General features: G+C 41.4%; 2 protein-coding genes across 7 annotated transcripts in view; both read left to right on the top strand.

Annotated features, from left to right (window-relative positions):
• The first annotated feature begins 1,401 nt into the window (after window positions 1-1,401).
• POLR2D (RNA polymerase II subunit D) lies at window positions 1,402-5,091 on the top strand. Its single transcript, XM_069791956.1, has 4 exons — window positions 1,402-1,530; window positions 2,981-3,161; window positions 3,601-3,696; window positions 4,469-5,091. Exons 1-4 carry the CDS (start codon window positions 1,458-1,460, stop codon window positions 4,545-4,547), a joined length of 429 nt encoding a protein of 142 aa, XP_069648057.1. The 5' UTR covers window positions 1,402-1,457; the 3' UTR covers window positions 4,548-5,091.
• A 2,002-nt stretch (window positions 5,092-7,093) lies between these two features.
• The window catches only part of WDR33 (WD repeat domain 33), a 71,334-nt gene continuing 62,279 nt past the window's right edge, over window positions 7,094-16,148 (top strand). For all 6 annotated transcript variants that reach the window (XM_069791945.1, XM_069791944.1, XM_069791943.1 and 3 more), the window contains exon 1: window positions 7,094-7,252. The gene's annotated coding sequence lies outside the window, so the exon portion shown is untranslated. The remainder of the gene's footprint in view (window positions 7,253-16,148) is intronic.

Genomic DNA, 16,148 nt, shown 5'->3' with positions numbered 1-16,148 from the left:
AAGTGATTTTAAACGCTTCTCTCATCAATCTGGTACGGATTTCCTTGTTTTCTTGTAAACCTAATTGAAATTGTTTAATTTGCCAGATGTTCCGTGAGATATTTTCATTCCATCTTCCTGAATGTCTTTCTGCTTGTACCACTTAGCAAATTAGTTTTCAATCAGTTTCTCTGCCATGCTCATTTATCCAGATAACAAATGTTAAAAATCTATGATTTGACCACTTCATATTCTTACAGTTTATTCTTAATGCGTTCCTCTTCCCAGCATGCAGGAAACAATTCACTTCAGCATGGATGCAAGTTCATGAGAACAGAAGTGGTTTCATCATAAATCCTCCAACAGTCTATTTTCGCCTTTCTTTAAGGGCACAGAATGACATAGTAAGGTCTGATAAGATGATTACTTTAAGAGTCTTAGGCTGGTTAGGCACTTATATGTGAGCTCTCCAGGGAAAATACTACTCCATAAGTTATTTTGCTGGCAGTGTTCCCATGATGTGGTGTTGGGAGAGCTATCATCATTTGTAGCCTGCCTATGACTTTTAGGAGTCTGTGGATTACTTTGGGTTGGTCTGAAAAAGTAACCTCCCTTTAAAAGTGTGTTATTTATGATACCAATACTCCCTCCTCACAGACTGAGGTAGATTAATCACAGTGAGCTAGACAGAAATTCTGATACAGTCAGTTACAGTTTTCCTAAGGTCAAGGTTTGCTATCTCCCTGGAGGATGTTCCGGTAGCAAATTGGAGTGGGCTGTAGCTCCCTGATCCACTCCTGGTGTGAAGCCAGACGGGTTAAGATATATGTGCTGCCTCCATGCCCCCCAGGTGCTTCTGGGCAAATGAGTGCTGCTGTGGAGAGTCTGATGAGGGGGACCAGCACAGGTTTGAGCTCTTCTGTTATTTCCTAAATGACCAAGCAGAAAGAGCCTTCCTCCACGTTTGCTCGTGTAAAAGATGAGCGTGCTCTCCCTCAGCGTTCCCTCCACAGCCTGCTCTCTCGGGCCATGGTTTATGCCTTGTAAGACTCTGGACAATGTCTTGTCTCTCACAGTTATTTGGCCTGTCTTCACAGAAACAAAGCTCCAGCACCCCCCTGCTCTCTGTCTCTAGGAGCTAATTTCTAAGCGAGCTTAAACACACCTTTGAGGGCTGTGTTTTGTGGGGGGGTCCTGAGGCGCCCCGTTCCCGCCGTTCCCCCTCGGTGCCCCACAGGCGTAACCGCGCTTTTTTACACCCTCCGCAACTCCAGCCGTGTGTAGATGACAGGAACTGCCCTCCCGGCAGCGCTCACAGACCGCTCCTCCCGGCCTAGGCTCCGGCCCTCCCCGCGGCACCTCCCATCAGCCGGCCCGACCCTTCTCCTGTCAGCGCCAGGCGGCTCCCCCTGGTGGGCGGCGGGGCTGAGGCGGAGCCGCGTTTCCGGCCGGTGGGGTTTCCGGTGCCGGCTGAGGCGATGGCGGCGGGCGGCAGCGATCCGCGGGCGGCGGACGTGGAGGAGGACGCTTCGCAGCTCGTCTTCCCCAAAGGTGCGCGCCGCGGGGCGGCCGCCTGAGCGGGGGCGGCGAGGGGGCCGTGGGCGCCGGGGCCGGGGCCGGGGCGGGCGGTGGTCGCAGTTTGACGGCGGCTGCTGGGTAGCGCTGGGAGCCCGCGGGCGGCTCTGAGGGAAGGAGCTCTCCCGTCCCCGCGGCGCTGGCTTCGCCTCGCCTCGCCTCGCCTCGCGGCTCCTTGGACGGGAGCGCTGCTCAACGTCCTGAGCGCCCCACCAGCTGCAGAGCCCCAAGTGTTAAAAATTGGGGATAATAAATCATTTATATATATATTTAAGGACCCCACGATTGCTGAGATATGGCTGGTTTTACTTATGTGGACCGCTACGTGTGTACAGGAATAAAAAAATCATGACAGGTTATAGCGAAAAGATTCTTGGGTTTTGAGATAACCATTACTTTTTCATTGATGTTTCTTGGCATTAGAATGGTACTGCATTTTAGGAAATCAGCTGTCCATAGGCTGAGTTGTAACTAGGGTCACTAACAGTCTACATATTTTTTTCACAAAACTACTCAGTGTAAATTCTAGAGCTGTATTTACACCTCAGAGTGGCCCTGGAAGAGGAGGGGGAAAAAAAGGCTACTGTGCCGCATTTTTGAGTTAAGAGGAAGAGCATAGTCCTGAAAGACTGGGTTTTGGATGTTTTTACACTAAAATCTATTGTCCAAGCTACTTTACCGTTCCAGGCAAAATAAAGGTTGCCAGTCTTATTCTAGTACTGCTGTGTAGCTGACTGCTTTTGTAAAACAGTGCTGAAGGACACTCCGGGATGCAGTCTCTGATCCTGCTGCTTTGAACAGCTTATACTGCTGATCTTGAAGGACCTTCCTGTTATCGGAGCAAATATAGTGGTGATGAACAAAACCAGAGAGACATGGCTGAAAAGGGGCGGGGGGGGGAATCTGTTAAGATTAGTTAAAACTTTTTTCTGATAATAACATTTCAGTAGGTAAGTTACTTTAAGTAAAAAAAGCCTTTTTGAAAACATTCAGCAGCATCCACATTTACTTTAAGAACTCAGAGGCTTCCAAAGACCATAGACATCACTTCTGAATTTTTTTAAAATTCAGTTCTAAATACTTTTTCCTAAAACAAGTCATATATTACTTAAGTTCTGCCAAAAACAGGTGAAGAAAACATGTTGCAAAAATGTGACAAACCAGGAAGTTAGGGCTGCAAATGTAAACTGTGTGGTCAAAAAGACAAACACGTTGGATTGTCACTCAAGGTGGTGTTATTTTTATCAGCGTTTTCAGTGCTAAATGCTGCCCAATGATTGGTGGGAGGTCTTCACAATTGCTGTGAAACACACTGTTCATTTCCTTATTGCCCAAAGCTAAATTTACCTACAAAACTTCTGTAAATGTATTTTTTCACCCATGCTTCACCTTTTTTTTATGCTGGTGTTCACTCATTCAAATGTAGAATTTGAAACTGCGGAAACTCTTCTAAATTCAGAAGTACATATGCTTCTTGAGCATCGTAAGCAACAGAATGAGAGTGCAGAAGACGAGCAGGAGCTTTCAGAAGTCTTCATGAAAACCTTGAACTACACAGCACGCTTCAGCCGCTTCAAAAACCGTGAAACCATTGCCAGTGTCCGTAGGTGAGTAGGAAAGTTAGGGTGTAAGACAGTACTGGAGAATTTGGTATATAATATTGATGCTGCTTTATGAAAGTACAGTTTAGTAGTGTTTCCTGATTTGTACTATAATTCTGAATCTTGTCTTTCTGAAGAGGCAAGAAAGATGATCATAATTCTGTGTGGAGGGTTGTACTTTGTGTAGGTCAAGCCTCCTGAACTGCTTTGTTTTCAGCATTTAAATGACAGCTGATTGCATTAAACGGGAGAATTTTCTAGACTTTGTAGAGTAATTAGGGGGAATTGGAGTTAACAGATGTGACTTTTTTTCCTCCCCTCTTGAAAAAACATTGACTTCCGTGCCACAAGCAGAGTGAAAAAAGATATCTATCTGGTTTAGTTTATGCCCTTTTATATCTCTATCTTACTTGTAATTTCACCAAGTTGTTGTCTTTCCTTACAGTTTGCTGCTCCAGAAAAAGCTCCATAAATTTGAATTGGCATGTTTGGCTAACTTGTGTCCTGAGACTGCTGAGGAAGCAAAAGCTTTGATTCCTAGGTGAGCATTTACATATCGTAAAAAGATTGCTTTATACTTTCCTGTAATCTAAAGCCAGCTATGGACAGATGCCCACTCTTCAATCCAGCTCTGTTGATGGAAAAACTTTTTGTCAATCTTTCTTCACCTATCCATTGACCTGAGAGTGAGGTAATCTTTGTAACTGTCCCTAATGCATGTCAACAACATTGACTAGGTTAAGTGTGAACAGCTTAAATTGGGGTTCTTAGGCCACCCAGCTGCATTTGGAGGTTTTTTGTTTGGGGTTTTTTGTTTTGGGGTTTTTGGTTTTTTTTTTTTCTGTTGGAGCAAATGACTTATACAGGACAGCAGTAAATTCTGTTATCATATCTTGATTTGTTACCTCATGGCCTGAGACAGAAGAGGGAACAAAACACCTGAATTACGGTTTCTTCCCTGTATGCTAAGATTTCATAGCAAGACTGGACTGGCTTATGAGCATGAGACTACATGGACTTCATATAGAGGTCTGTTTAAACCTGCACCTGCCTTGCCTTTTTGATAAAATGTTTTGATATTATTCATCAGAAAGGTCTGGGAAGGATGGAGTTTTGTCAGTTAAAGAGGAGGCACTGCATAGGATTAGAGTGGTATTTGTACAGTAATGTTATAGATGATTCCTGGTGGTACCATGCAGGTGGGTGATGATGGTGTTGAGACTGACAGGAGACAATTATGGCTGTCTGAAATTAATCCAGGGGGAGATTATTTCTGAAACCTTTAATGTACCCTCACTGTTCTTTTCTAACAGCCTGGAGGGCCGATTTGAAGATGAGGAATTACAGCAGATTCTTGACGATATTCAGACTAAACGCAGCTTCCAGTATTAAGGTTAACCCTCAACCCCTCTATCTGAACAGAAAAACCTGGGAGCTTTGACTGTTTCTCAGCCCTCTGGACCAATCCAGCTCCCAGCTGAGTAAGGGATGTTGTGGATACAGGGTACTCCGGTGCTGTGTCATCCGCAGGTGCATTCAGACAGGAGATCAGTGTAGTCCTTTTGGTTTGTTCCACCTGTATGTTGGTAAGGTCACCTGTATTGCGAGAGCCAAAGAACCTGAAAAGCCTTTTCCCAGTGGCCTGAGTATTTGCTTCTTCCAAATCCCTCTCCCTGATCTGGAAATCTTCAACGCATTTCTGTTTTTTAGCAGAAATGCAGATGTGACTTCTTTTTATTGTGAACTTCTAAAGGAGATGGAGAAACTTGTTCTTGACTCTCGGAAGGTTTAGTGATGGGCAGCACAGCATCAGTTTCTGTGATGTTTCTGGGTTTTGGGTTTTTTTTTTTAATTGTTTGATCAGGACAGTGGATTTTCACAGCTTCAATAATTTTCTGTTATTGTTTAGTGTAAATTAAAAGACGTTTCTAATTAAGGCTGTGTGTTTTATAAACATTAGGTGCTTATTATGATTTTATTAATGAGGACCTTTGTGATAAACAGATCCTGTGATTATTAACCTGTGTTGGAGATCTGGGGACTCCAAGTGTGTAATAATGCAAGTACAATTTAGGACAGGTCAGACAGGCGTTATTAACTATGATCATAGTGAGAGAACATTTGGGCAGCATTTCCCTCTCTGCTCCCCTGTTCTCTGCCAAGTGATTGCACAGACCCAATATACTGTTTCAGAAAAGAAAGAGGTGAGGAAAAAACATTCACTTTGATGTTAACAAAGCCAGGTATCTGCCCTGGGAGGGATGGACTCCTTAAGTAGCTTGCTAGCTGCCACAGTTCTAAGAAGAAATGAAACAGTGACACTATGGAAGGATGGCTCTTGGTGGAGCCTGTGGAAGTGGCACACCTAGTATTATCTTGGCTCAGAAGTGGGGAGTTGGCAACAATCACAGACTGTTAGCTTTTAGTTGAAAGGAATGTTCTTTTAGTTAGGATAAACTTCTTAGCTAGCCCTCTCAAATCTTAAATATTAATAATTCTACCACCACACCTGGAAGAAGAAAAATTGTACAGGAAAGAACGGCTGGGACAAAGAGAAAGACAGGTGTGTTAAGTCAGGGCACTACTTGTGATGATAAGCAATAGTTTCGCTGATGTTGCAGAAGGGAGAGAAATATGATATTACTTCAGCTCTTACTGGAAACTTAACATTGCTGCTGTGCTGAAAAGCCAGGCTGGTTTCTGACTGTTTGGGCTACCTCAGCTGAAGCACATTACCTCAAATAGCATTTAATTCTGTGCTTTAGTGGCATTACATCTCCTGCAAGCCAATAAACCAGACATGCCTTTCTTATTAACCACAGTAACTTTAACTGGATCAGAATAATTATAACTAAAGAACAAAGACAAAAAGCAAGGTGGCATGGTGAATCTTTGTTTTATAAAGCTCAGTGGCTCCTTTTGATAGGGGATATGCTTTCCAGTGGCTGCTCCCACTGTAACTTGGTTTGCCTTGTAAAATGTTTCTGTTCAAGCAGCTTTAAGACATTTTCATTTTTTAAATACACAGGCTCTCATATCTTAATGACAACTAATTTTTATTCAGAAAAAAAGCACCATTCAGCACCTCTTTACCTACAGTTCTGGGTAAAAGGACTTAATGATTAGAATTGGGAGGCATTACTACTTGTTGATACCTTTGTAAATCTAACAGAGTCCCAAGGAGGAGCATTAACAGACTTAGCAATCTGAAAGCGATCTCGGGAGATTTGCACTATCCTCCACAGACAGATAATTATGAGCCTTGAGATTAGCTGTTCCTGACTGTTGTATTTTGAAACCTGCTCATCAGGAGGGGCAAGAAGCAGCTGTCCAAGGGGGTTGTGCGAGGTGCGATTCTGTTGTAGCGCCGGGCTGTTTGGTGAATGTGTAGGCTATTACCATGAAGCAGTACAAAATGCAGCCATGCGGTTAGGTGAGACGTGCGAGGCGGTGCGTTTTAGAAGCGGTAATTTGTCCGGCTGCCAGCACTTCCCGTTTTGAGGAGGCTGAAGCCAGCAGACACGGCGGCAGGTGCCGCCTCGCCACAGCATCGTCAAAGCGGGGCCGGGAGCGCAGCTTCCCCGCCACGGTGGGTTCATGGGTTGAATTTTGGTCATCCTTCCCACCCCACCCCCCAACAAAACGCAAGAGGGACACCGGGCGCGACCCTCCACAGCGAAGCACCGCTGGCGCCGCGGCCCGTCCCCGCAGGCCCACTCCGCGGCCACCTCTCAGTGCGCACGCGCGCACCTCTTCCCGCCTCCACCTGCGAGGGGAAGGGTCGGGGAGGGCACCAGGCTTCCGGTAGCGCAGGCGCAGGTCGTGGCACGGCGGGAGGCTCGCGGAAGCAGCGCGCGCCCTGCTTCGCGCGCCTGCGCACTGGCCGCAGTCTTCCAGCCCCCAGTGCCCCTGGGGCGCTGGGACCGCCTCGCGCGCTGACGTCGGGCGCGTGCGCCGCCTGGTCGCTGGTGGGGGAAGGAAGATGGCGGCAGGCCGCGGTGGGGGCTCGTGAGGCGGCGGCTTCCGGGGCCGGAGGGACGAGGCGAGTGGCGAGGCGACAGGAGCGCGGAGTTGGGGTACGAGAGACCGGCTGGACGGTGAGTGCGGCTCGGTGCTGGGCCGCTGGTGGGGCGGGGGTGAGCAGCTTGGGAAGTGCGGCTGCCTCCGCCATTTTTAGGCCGCGGCCCAGAAGCGGTGCGGCCAGGACCGGGAAGAGGCCGAGCCCCGGCGCGGCTTCCCAGCGGCGGGGAGTGGGTGTAGCAGCGAGAGTCCCCTGGGACGCTCTCGGGAGCATGGGGCCCGGGCCTTGTCCGCGGGTTGAGCTGAGCTCAGGGCCGAGCTCCGCGGCGCCGGGCCCACGGGGTGGGGTGTGCTGGAGGGCTGAGGTGGCGGCGAAAGCTGGGGCTGGGAGCAGGCATGTGGTCTCCTTTGCTGCATAGGTGTCTGGGGTGGCCTCGCCCGACTCTCTCAATCCTGCCTTTTTTTACTTTTTTTTTTTTTACTATTATTGTTCTTTCCTCTGGCTTGGATTTGAGCGGAGATCGGGTTCTGACTGCCTGAAGATGCGGCTTGGGAAGCCCTAGCCGTTATGGTTAGATACAGCCATGTGCAGCAGGCACTTGCTTATTCTGGAAGAGTGGATGGATTTAATGACAATATGGTGGCACATTCCACTGATTGAGACTCACCAGTCTATGATTATGACATGGATAGCAAACCTAGGTTACCTGTTACATTCGAAAAAATATTTCAGCATTTTTCCATTGGAGAGAACTAATTAAACTTTGTGCCTTTTTGAAGTTGGATGTTATTTTTCTCTTGCTGACTCTTAGCTTCTTTGTTATAAGTAGACAGGTGTATGGTTTCAAATACAGTATTTTGAAATATTGGTACTTATTTGAGCACATCTGTTTGTCTTACAAAAGTTGTCATAGGTAAGTAGTTCTGTACTCCACCAGTTTTCTACCTCATTATATCCTGAATTGCAATTTGTGAGTTGTATTTGGGAATCTGTTTTCCTATGTAGACATCAGCCCCTCATCCTTCTCCTTGCAACAGATGTTTGTTTATTCTTTTATGTGTTTCCTAACTGAAACTCTTCTTTTCTTCCTTTAAGAAAGGCAGCACTATGTACATATTTGTCAGAGAGTTTATAGCATGCAAACAATATTGTGTTATGCTTTGGGGTTCTCTCCTCCTGAATTCTTTATCAGCTAAATTGACTTTTAATTCTCAACAGTCTGCTGCAATATTGTGCCATCATCTTTAATATAAGAATATATAATCATAAAGCATGTTTCAAAATCTGTTTCTTAACGTGTTGTTTACTTGTGCTGTAGTATTTCTAATGGGAAGATCTGAAAATGTAGTTAGAAGACTTGTCATTTAAACACTCCGCATGATAAGAAAAATCTGGCATCTCTTTAATTGCTTTGCTGTTAGCATTTTTTGAGTTCTTTGCTCAACTGCTCTGCAGTTTAGAAGGTAAGTTTTACACAACTTTCCTGCATTTGACTGTTTCAGAAGTGGATGGAACTACCAGATTATATTAAGAGCATCAGTGTTGAGAAATAAATATTGAAGGATGGGGAAACCCCACATCTTTTTGAGCTGCAGAGAATGTTAGATGCTAGTAACTAGTGTACATTTAATACTCTGCTTCTAGAGCTGCTAAAACCTTTTAACTTAAATGTCAGTCACTATAAACACTTCTGGTAGCAAGGAAAGAATTTAAGTGTTGGTCCTCCATTGAATCCTTGCAGCAGTAAACATTAGACTGTTTGGACAACTGAAATTGAAAATTTCTCATCAGTTTTGTATTCCTGTTATCAGCAGAGGTTAGCGCAGGACGTAATAACATAGTGATATTAAACTGCGCTTGAGATAGAGGTACTAGGAATGCCTTCTCTTGCTGCAGCAAAGAGAGGCCTTGATCTGAGGAGGGGATGAGAAATCTTCTGTTCTGTTCCCATCCCTAGCAGATATCTTAGTCTTCTGACTCACCTGAAAAAAAAATATTGTGGAGAAGACTTTTGTTTGAGTGGGAGTATGGAAGGAACACAGTTCAATTTTTTACTGAGATGATTCCATGCAAATATTTCACTTTTTGCATCTGCTAGCCACAGGGTTGATATCTAGGGAATTTCCAGTTTGTTCACTAACACTGGAAATGAAAATAATTTTAGCCTTGCCCAGATGTTACTCTAGCTTATAATTTAGAAAACTAGTCATATCTCTGTGCAGGATGTTGTAAAAACAAGCTGAAAATTTTAGTGTGTTTCTGAATTTTACAAAATTTGCTCTTTATTTGCCATATTTTCATTCCTGATATTGCATCATTTTGTTATTGAAAGTTTTATACAAAGTAAAAATACAAATATGAAGGTTTGGTGGGTATAGTTAATGAAGAAATGTCATCGATAAGTAAATCTCAAACTGAATATTGTTAGAGCTTAATGGTGGGGAGGGGATACGGTAAAGATCTTTCAAAAGATAAAAACCTTAAAATAACCTTAGTTTTCTTGTCTTAGAGAATCTCTGAAACAAGAGCAGAGAAGTAGGCTTTTTGATAGCTAAATAGTTCTTTGTTGTTTGTATTTTGTTGTTATTAATTTCGCTTCAATTTAGAGCATCCGTGATCCCGTATTTTTAAAATGGTGCTAAACTTACCAGCAATCTATTCTTGCTCACTAGTATTTAAAAAAAACTACTCAGCATTTGATAGAATGTCATTTCTAGTTCAACCAGCTCTCCACATTCAGGCTGGGTGTACCAGTCATTCTGTTGTGAAACTTGAAATGTGATATGAAGTATATATTTACCAGGAAAGAAAGTAAGCTAGTTTCTCCTCTGTTGTGCAATATTACTTTTGATAACACATTTAGTATAAAGTCAGTGCATGCACGGTGATGTGAAATACTGGTTAAAATTGTTCTTCAGTTTGTGGCAATGTAGATTAAAGTTTGTGGTGGGATAAGGTAAGACCTGAGTGTGTTATAGCATAGTAGAAGCCTGCATTTTTTTGGAGGTTGTAATTAGAAAAGTGGCTAAGTATTCCAGCCATTCATTGATTGCTTATTTTAAAAGGCTTTATTTCAAGCTTCTTCCCCTTGTCTAAAGGGGATGTGATTTAAAGAAGAAAAAAACCCCAAAACACAAACACAAACACCCCAAACCCAAAAAACTAACCCAGAAAGAAACATTAACACTGTAGTACTTTTTAATAGCTTAAGCACAAGTCAGAACAGATGAGTTCTGCTACTGACTTGATACTTTCCCTTGAGCCATTATACTTTTTTGGTACAGTTCCTTCTTATTTGCTTAGAGTGATGACAGTTAATGATTTGTAAGGCATTCTCTGAATGTGGAGGCATACTAGAGACCAAATTATTTTATGCTTTGAAACTAAGCGAACTGATATTGTTTCTGTTCTACCTCTGCACCAAATTATAAAATGGAAGAAGTATGATTCTGTGTAGTAAGAATGGCTGTGATAAACAGATCCCGATTTATCTAGGAAGCTAGGTACCTGTTTTTTACTTGAGGGGTTAAAAAAACCAAACAAACGAAAACAAAACAACAAACAAAACCAAACCCTGTTCATTTAGATACTTTATTAAACAGGAAGAATAAGTGCCAACTTCCATAATACGGGATAATCTTTAAAGCTGAAAATCCATGTAAATATACTTTAAGGATTGAAAAATCTACCAAGTCTAATAATAATGAATTGTACTGAGTAAGTTGCAATGAAATCTTACCAGGAATTGGGGGTTCTGTTCTAAGTAGTTTCAGTAGTCATTGCTTTTATCATGATTTCTCTGTTGTAGGAGGAAGGACTTGCTCTACGGTATTAAACTTTGCTATTGACTAACACTGATAAAACTTCTGTTGTACACAAGCATTGTTCCAAACAATTACATGGAAGTGTTCTTACATGTACATAGAATATAAAAAAATATAAGCAATTTTTCATATTCTTGAGATATAAATGAAAACATCTCTTCCTCTGTGGGCACTTATATACTGCATCAAGTAACCCTGGTACATTTTTTTCTGTCAAAAAGGAGTTAGAAGTATATTTTCCATTTCATTTTTCATTTAAATAGGATTTTTCTCATACACTGTTGTTAAATCTGAATACTTATTTTCTGTTTACTTTTAATTAGTTTTGATAGGAAGAACAACAGCGTGCTTGTTGTGAGCTCATTACTGTTATTTAATTAGTCTTCAGTATAATGAAATGTGCTGGTTCAAAAGCATAAATACTATTAAATTTTGAAACTTTGAAAATGTTATCATTGGAGTTGTAAATTTTATGTAGCCTAGAATTTTTAGTTCTTTTAAATAATTAAAATCATAATATTCTGCTGCCTTTCTTCTCTTGGTACCAGACTTCATACACTGTATGAAGCAGGCAGCTGTAGAGAGATCCCTTTCTGTAAGGAGAAGTACGATGGTTTTTTGTTGTAATCTGGCTCAGTTTTCTGTTTTGGCCTGTGTCTTAGAAACAGTTTCTGGTGAAGTGGTAGGTATAAGAAGAGGTGATGGGAAATACCTGTCTCTGCCATAGCATTGGCTTATGCTGCACTGAGTGACTGTAGCCCTGAGTTGAGAGGCAATATGCACTGTTCATAGTTAATATGGCAGATATATCAGCTCTTTATAAAATAGTTCCTAAATGTTTAAGATCGTGTCTACTTAGTACCAAGTTTTAATTTAAGGCAGTTGGTCATGAAGCTTGAAATTTAGATTGCTCTTAGTCACTCACCTGTCACTTTACCCAAAAGTGAGTACCCCTGAGTTGAACAGCGTGGCAAGATTGGACAAAAGCAGTGTTGCAACAAAAAGTACAGATAAGTTGACACTGATCAGTTCTGTATATTAGTGTTTTATACATTTCAAGATGAGCACACAGATACTTGAAATAATCCATGTTTCTTGGGTTTAAATATCTGAGGGTTCCTTTAAATAATTTTCCCAAATCCAAAAGAAACATGATACAAAAGAATATGTTAATATGTCCTTTTTTTTAAAGGGGGACCAGAGGCTGGATAACAAGGAGTCTGTAGTATTTTTTATTGGTTTGGTGTAGTTTTCATGTTCATTATGAAGTTTTGGCAACACAGTGATTTATATTTTACCATGGGTATATGAGTATTCATCTGCAAATTTGAGTCTGGCAGGAGCTGCACTTTGATTTGGGTAAGTAGTGCCACAGCTCCAGCTGATGCAAGTGCTTGACTTACAGCCTGAGGACTGTGTAATGGTGCAGCTCTACTCTGTCTGGTGTACATTTGCAGTCATCTAAACTGGCATTGCAGCCCAAAGTGGTAACTTCCCTTGCTTCTGGTTATTTGATTTTTCTCCTGTGTCAATAGAGGCATTCCTGGAACTCCGTAGTCAGTTGGCTGAGAAGCTGCTCTGGGTTTTGACTAACGTTAGCAAAAAGGGTCTCAACACAGAGCAGTTTCTTAGGTGGATGGCTAGTGTGGTCAGCAGATGTTCATGTTGGCTTAAAGGAGGGATCATGTAGGACAGGAACACACAATTGGAGTCAAGGCAGGACTGCTTTTTTTGGTGTCAGCAGTTTTAGGTTGGGTTTGGGTTGTTAGGGAACTTGATCTCAGCAGTCCTCTAGACTCTTCCCACAATGCTGAAGTTCACTCAGTAGCTGTCACTGCAGTTAAATTGTGTGATCGCAACAAGCAATTGTGCTTCCTACCGTTGTCCTCCTTCCCCCAACCCCAGCAAAAATCACCACTTAACTTTGAAAATGCCTTTCTTGCTATTATGGCATGTTCGTAAGCAAACCATTACATTTCTTTGCAGAGAGTAGTGAAATTTTATGATTATATTACAATAAAAAATTGTAGATTGCCCAAATTTGCAAGTAGGAGGAGTCCAGACTGGGTAAGTATTAATAGAGTATGTCCATTCTGCGATATTTGCACTGTTCCTAAATTACAGAGTTTGGAGTTAAATTCATACTTGAGTCAGTCATCAAGCCATGTTTTGCAATCTTTTTCTACTGGTGGATGCAAATATTTTGGTCTCCTTAGCAAATTCAAGCCCAATAAATAAACTATTTCTAATAATATCTTTTGTAGACTCTTGGCTAATAATAATAAGCCACAGCTGCCAAACTTTCTGTACAGTAAGATGAAAATACTGACCTAGAACTGTTCACTGAAGTGCTGCTTTTGCCAGGAAAGGTTGCTGATACTCTCAAGGCAGGTGATGCAAAGTAGGAAAGAAATGCCAAGGGATTTTAGACCTTTGGAGAATTCTGGTTTTCTAAACTGAAGGTCTCTGGTGACATACATTTCTACTGAATTGTCATTCTCATGGGGAGCTTGACTCTTCCTGTAATTGGGGAAAATCTTATACTGAACCCTTGCTTTTTGAAAGGCTTTGTGCAGGATTGATGTATGTGAACTTGAATTTCCTTTACTGAGAAATGTATTGATAGAGAAGATGAACACATGCTTTTGAACAATACTAAGTGGTAAATGTGAAGGCTGTTTACTAAAGAAGCTTAAATGTGGTCGTTGAGCAGTGTATATGTATCTTCATAGTCATATACAGGTATTTGCATGGCTTGTAATTCACAAGGAGAGACCAGAAAACTTACATTCCTGGAAGCATTGGCTGTGTGATTTCAGTTAAAAGCAAGTGTATTTCTAACTCATTTTCAGTTGTGTGAGCAAGTGGTATATATATCAGCCATCAATTTAGATCTGTTCTAGTATTGAAAGTTCCTTTATATACAAGAATCTCTATGTTGACTATGTTTTAAAATAGGCATGTTTCTGACAAAACTTTTAGAACTGCTTGAGTGATAATTGTGTAGACTTTAAAACACTGAGAGCTTAAAAATTACAATAACTAGTACAGTTTATTTTTTCCTATTGTAAGTTTGTTCCTCGTTGGGTTAAAGTTTCTATCCTAACCAGTAGCGAACAGGGATTATGCATTGATCTTCCACATCAAACTGTGGCCAAAGAGTAGTTTATATATACACTACACTTTTAAATCTTAACTGGAGCAGATACTGAGAAGCTACACTTTTGAATTCTGTCTTTATCCACATAAATAATTTACAGTCAGAACTTTACTTGATCAAAGTAATTTAGAAGTGCTGTTTTCTTTCACTGTTTCCATAATTTAGGGGGTGTTTGGTTGATGGGATTTTTTTTAAATTCTCTGATTCACCAGTAAGTCAGTTATGGGGAGCGTTGTTAATGTAAGTATGGTTTTAATTTCTCTAGCAGGGTCCGTAAGGCTTCTTTAGCAGCATTGTGTGATGTGATAAAGTTTGAACTGTTCTCTTCAATTCCACAACTCTTGCTTAAGGGTGTCTCTATTAGCTACGTCTGGGCATAGCAACTGTAGGTATTTGCATCTTTTGCTGTAAACATAGCTGCTAATCTAACTGCTTGAAAACCTTGAGTTTTTCTTTTGGGGGGGGTAACAAACAAATCTCTGTCTTGGATAAATCTTTCTGTGTGCATCTGCTACATCTTTTTATCAAATCAAAAAGCCTTGAGGAAAAAAAAATCTCTTCGGATGTTGCTAGTAAAATACTGTGAGGTAGTATGTTACAGGGCATTTATTTTGCAGTGTGGCTGTGAAAGTGCTTAGTATCTTCTTTTCTCATATTGAATACATGAAGTATGTGAATAACCTTGATGTGTCCAGAAGATGGGGGCTCTGTCACACAAAGCCTCTGCTTCTGGGTGTGAGTTATGGTATAGTCATGGGTGGTGAAGGGCTTTTACCCTTAAAATATGCATTTAAATAAAAATAAGTTCTTTTGTCTTGAAGTGTTCTACTGAAGTATAAAATCTCTTTTTGGAGAGATAAGTAGAAAAAAAATCTTTGAAATGTGTTAATAACTACTGAAAAACATTGCTTTTTGGTTTGTGGAGTTTTTTACCTTCTTGTACTTCTCACCATATAAAGGCACATTTTTTTCACATGATAGCACTATTTCCCTTCCTCCTGCTCCTCCTTCTGGACTTCATCTTCTTGGTCATGGAAACTTAAGACACTATTCTTGTACCTTTATTTGGCCCAGAAACTGGTATGGCAAAAAGTGTTGCTTTGTCAGAAGACTGGTCTGAGTAATACTAAGGAACACTTTAAAAAAAAAAGGGGGGGGGGGGGAGCATGGGTGCAGGCATTCTTCGGGTCACAAAGAGATTTTCTTAATTCTTCTCTTTTGATAATTTCAACATTTGCTTTTACATAAAAGTTGCAAAAGTTCTGAATATGTATGTTAAGCATTTAGTTGATAAAGGTTATGAAAGATGAATCTTTATAACAAGTTAAAACTCTTCCTAATTTCCAAGTCTTACTAAAAAGGCCTTGATACCTTCTTGTCAGCATTGAGTTTGCAACTTGTAGGGACTTAGATACTCAACTTTGTTTACTATATTAAAAAGTATGTTTCTGTTTCATAGTGTGAAGAGAAGCAAACTGTTGTTAGATTGTATGGACTTGGTTCTCTTTATTATCAGAATTTCAGTAGGTTATTTCTGAAACAAAGATACTGGTTGGTGCGTTTCCCTATTTTAAGTTTTGTCCTGCAAAATACTATACTCCTTCTAGTCCTTTTCCCTTCCACTGGTCATAAAGCTCTCTGAAGACTTTTTTTGTAGGATTTCTTGCCATTCTTTCTCCCCATCCCACCTGCTGTTTGTGTGTTTTATACAAATGAGGGGTTGAGTCTTCTAAGGACTTATCTCCTGCCAGGAGCCAAGTATAGACAAATGAAAGCATAATGTCTGCATTTCTTCCGTATGGTACCTAAACAATAATTTGTTTCTAGAATCCAGTAAAGTTCCAGTTCAATCATATGTGAGCTGAGGAGGAAGGATGATGATAATCTGGTGATTTGGGAGTTATGTACCTGAACAGTAGGACTTGAGTCAAAAGGGACCTGGATATGCTTGAGGAATGGGTCAGCAGAAGCATTCTGAAGATCAGCAA

This window comes from Haliaeetus albicilla, chromosome 9 (genome assembly GCF_947461875.1).
Source record: "Haliaeetus albicilla chromosome 9, bHalAlb1.1, whole genome shotgun sequence".
Lineage (NCBI taxonomy): Eukaryota > Metazoa > Chordata > Aves > Accipitriformes > Accipitridae > Haliaeetus > Haliaeetus albicilla.
Note: the sequence above shows the minus strand (reverse complement) of the source record. Positions and strands in the feature narration are given on the sequence as shown.

Coding starts and splice junctions, on each gene's coding strand:
- POLR2D (XM_069791956.1), top strand. CDS start 1,458: ATGGCGGCGGGCGGCAGCGATCCGCGGGCGGCGGACGTGGAGGAGGAC. Junction 3,162..3,600: donor ACCATTGCCAGTGTCCGTAG/GTGAGTAGGAAA, acceptor CTTTCCTTACAG/TTTGCTGCTCCAGAAAAAGC. Junction 3,697..4,468: donor GCAAAAGCTTTGATTCCTAG/GTGAGCATTTAC, acceptor CTTTTCTAACAG/CCTGGAGGGCCGATTTGAAG.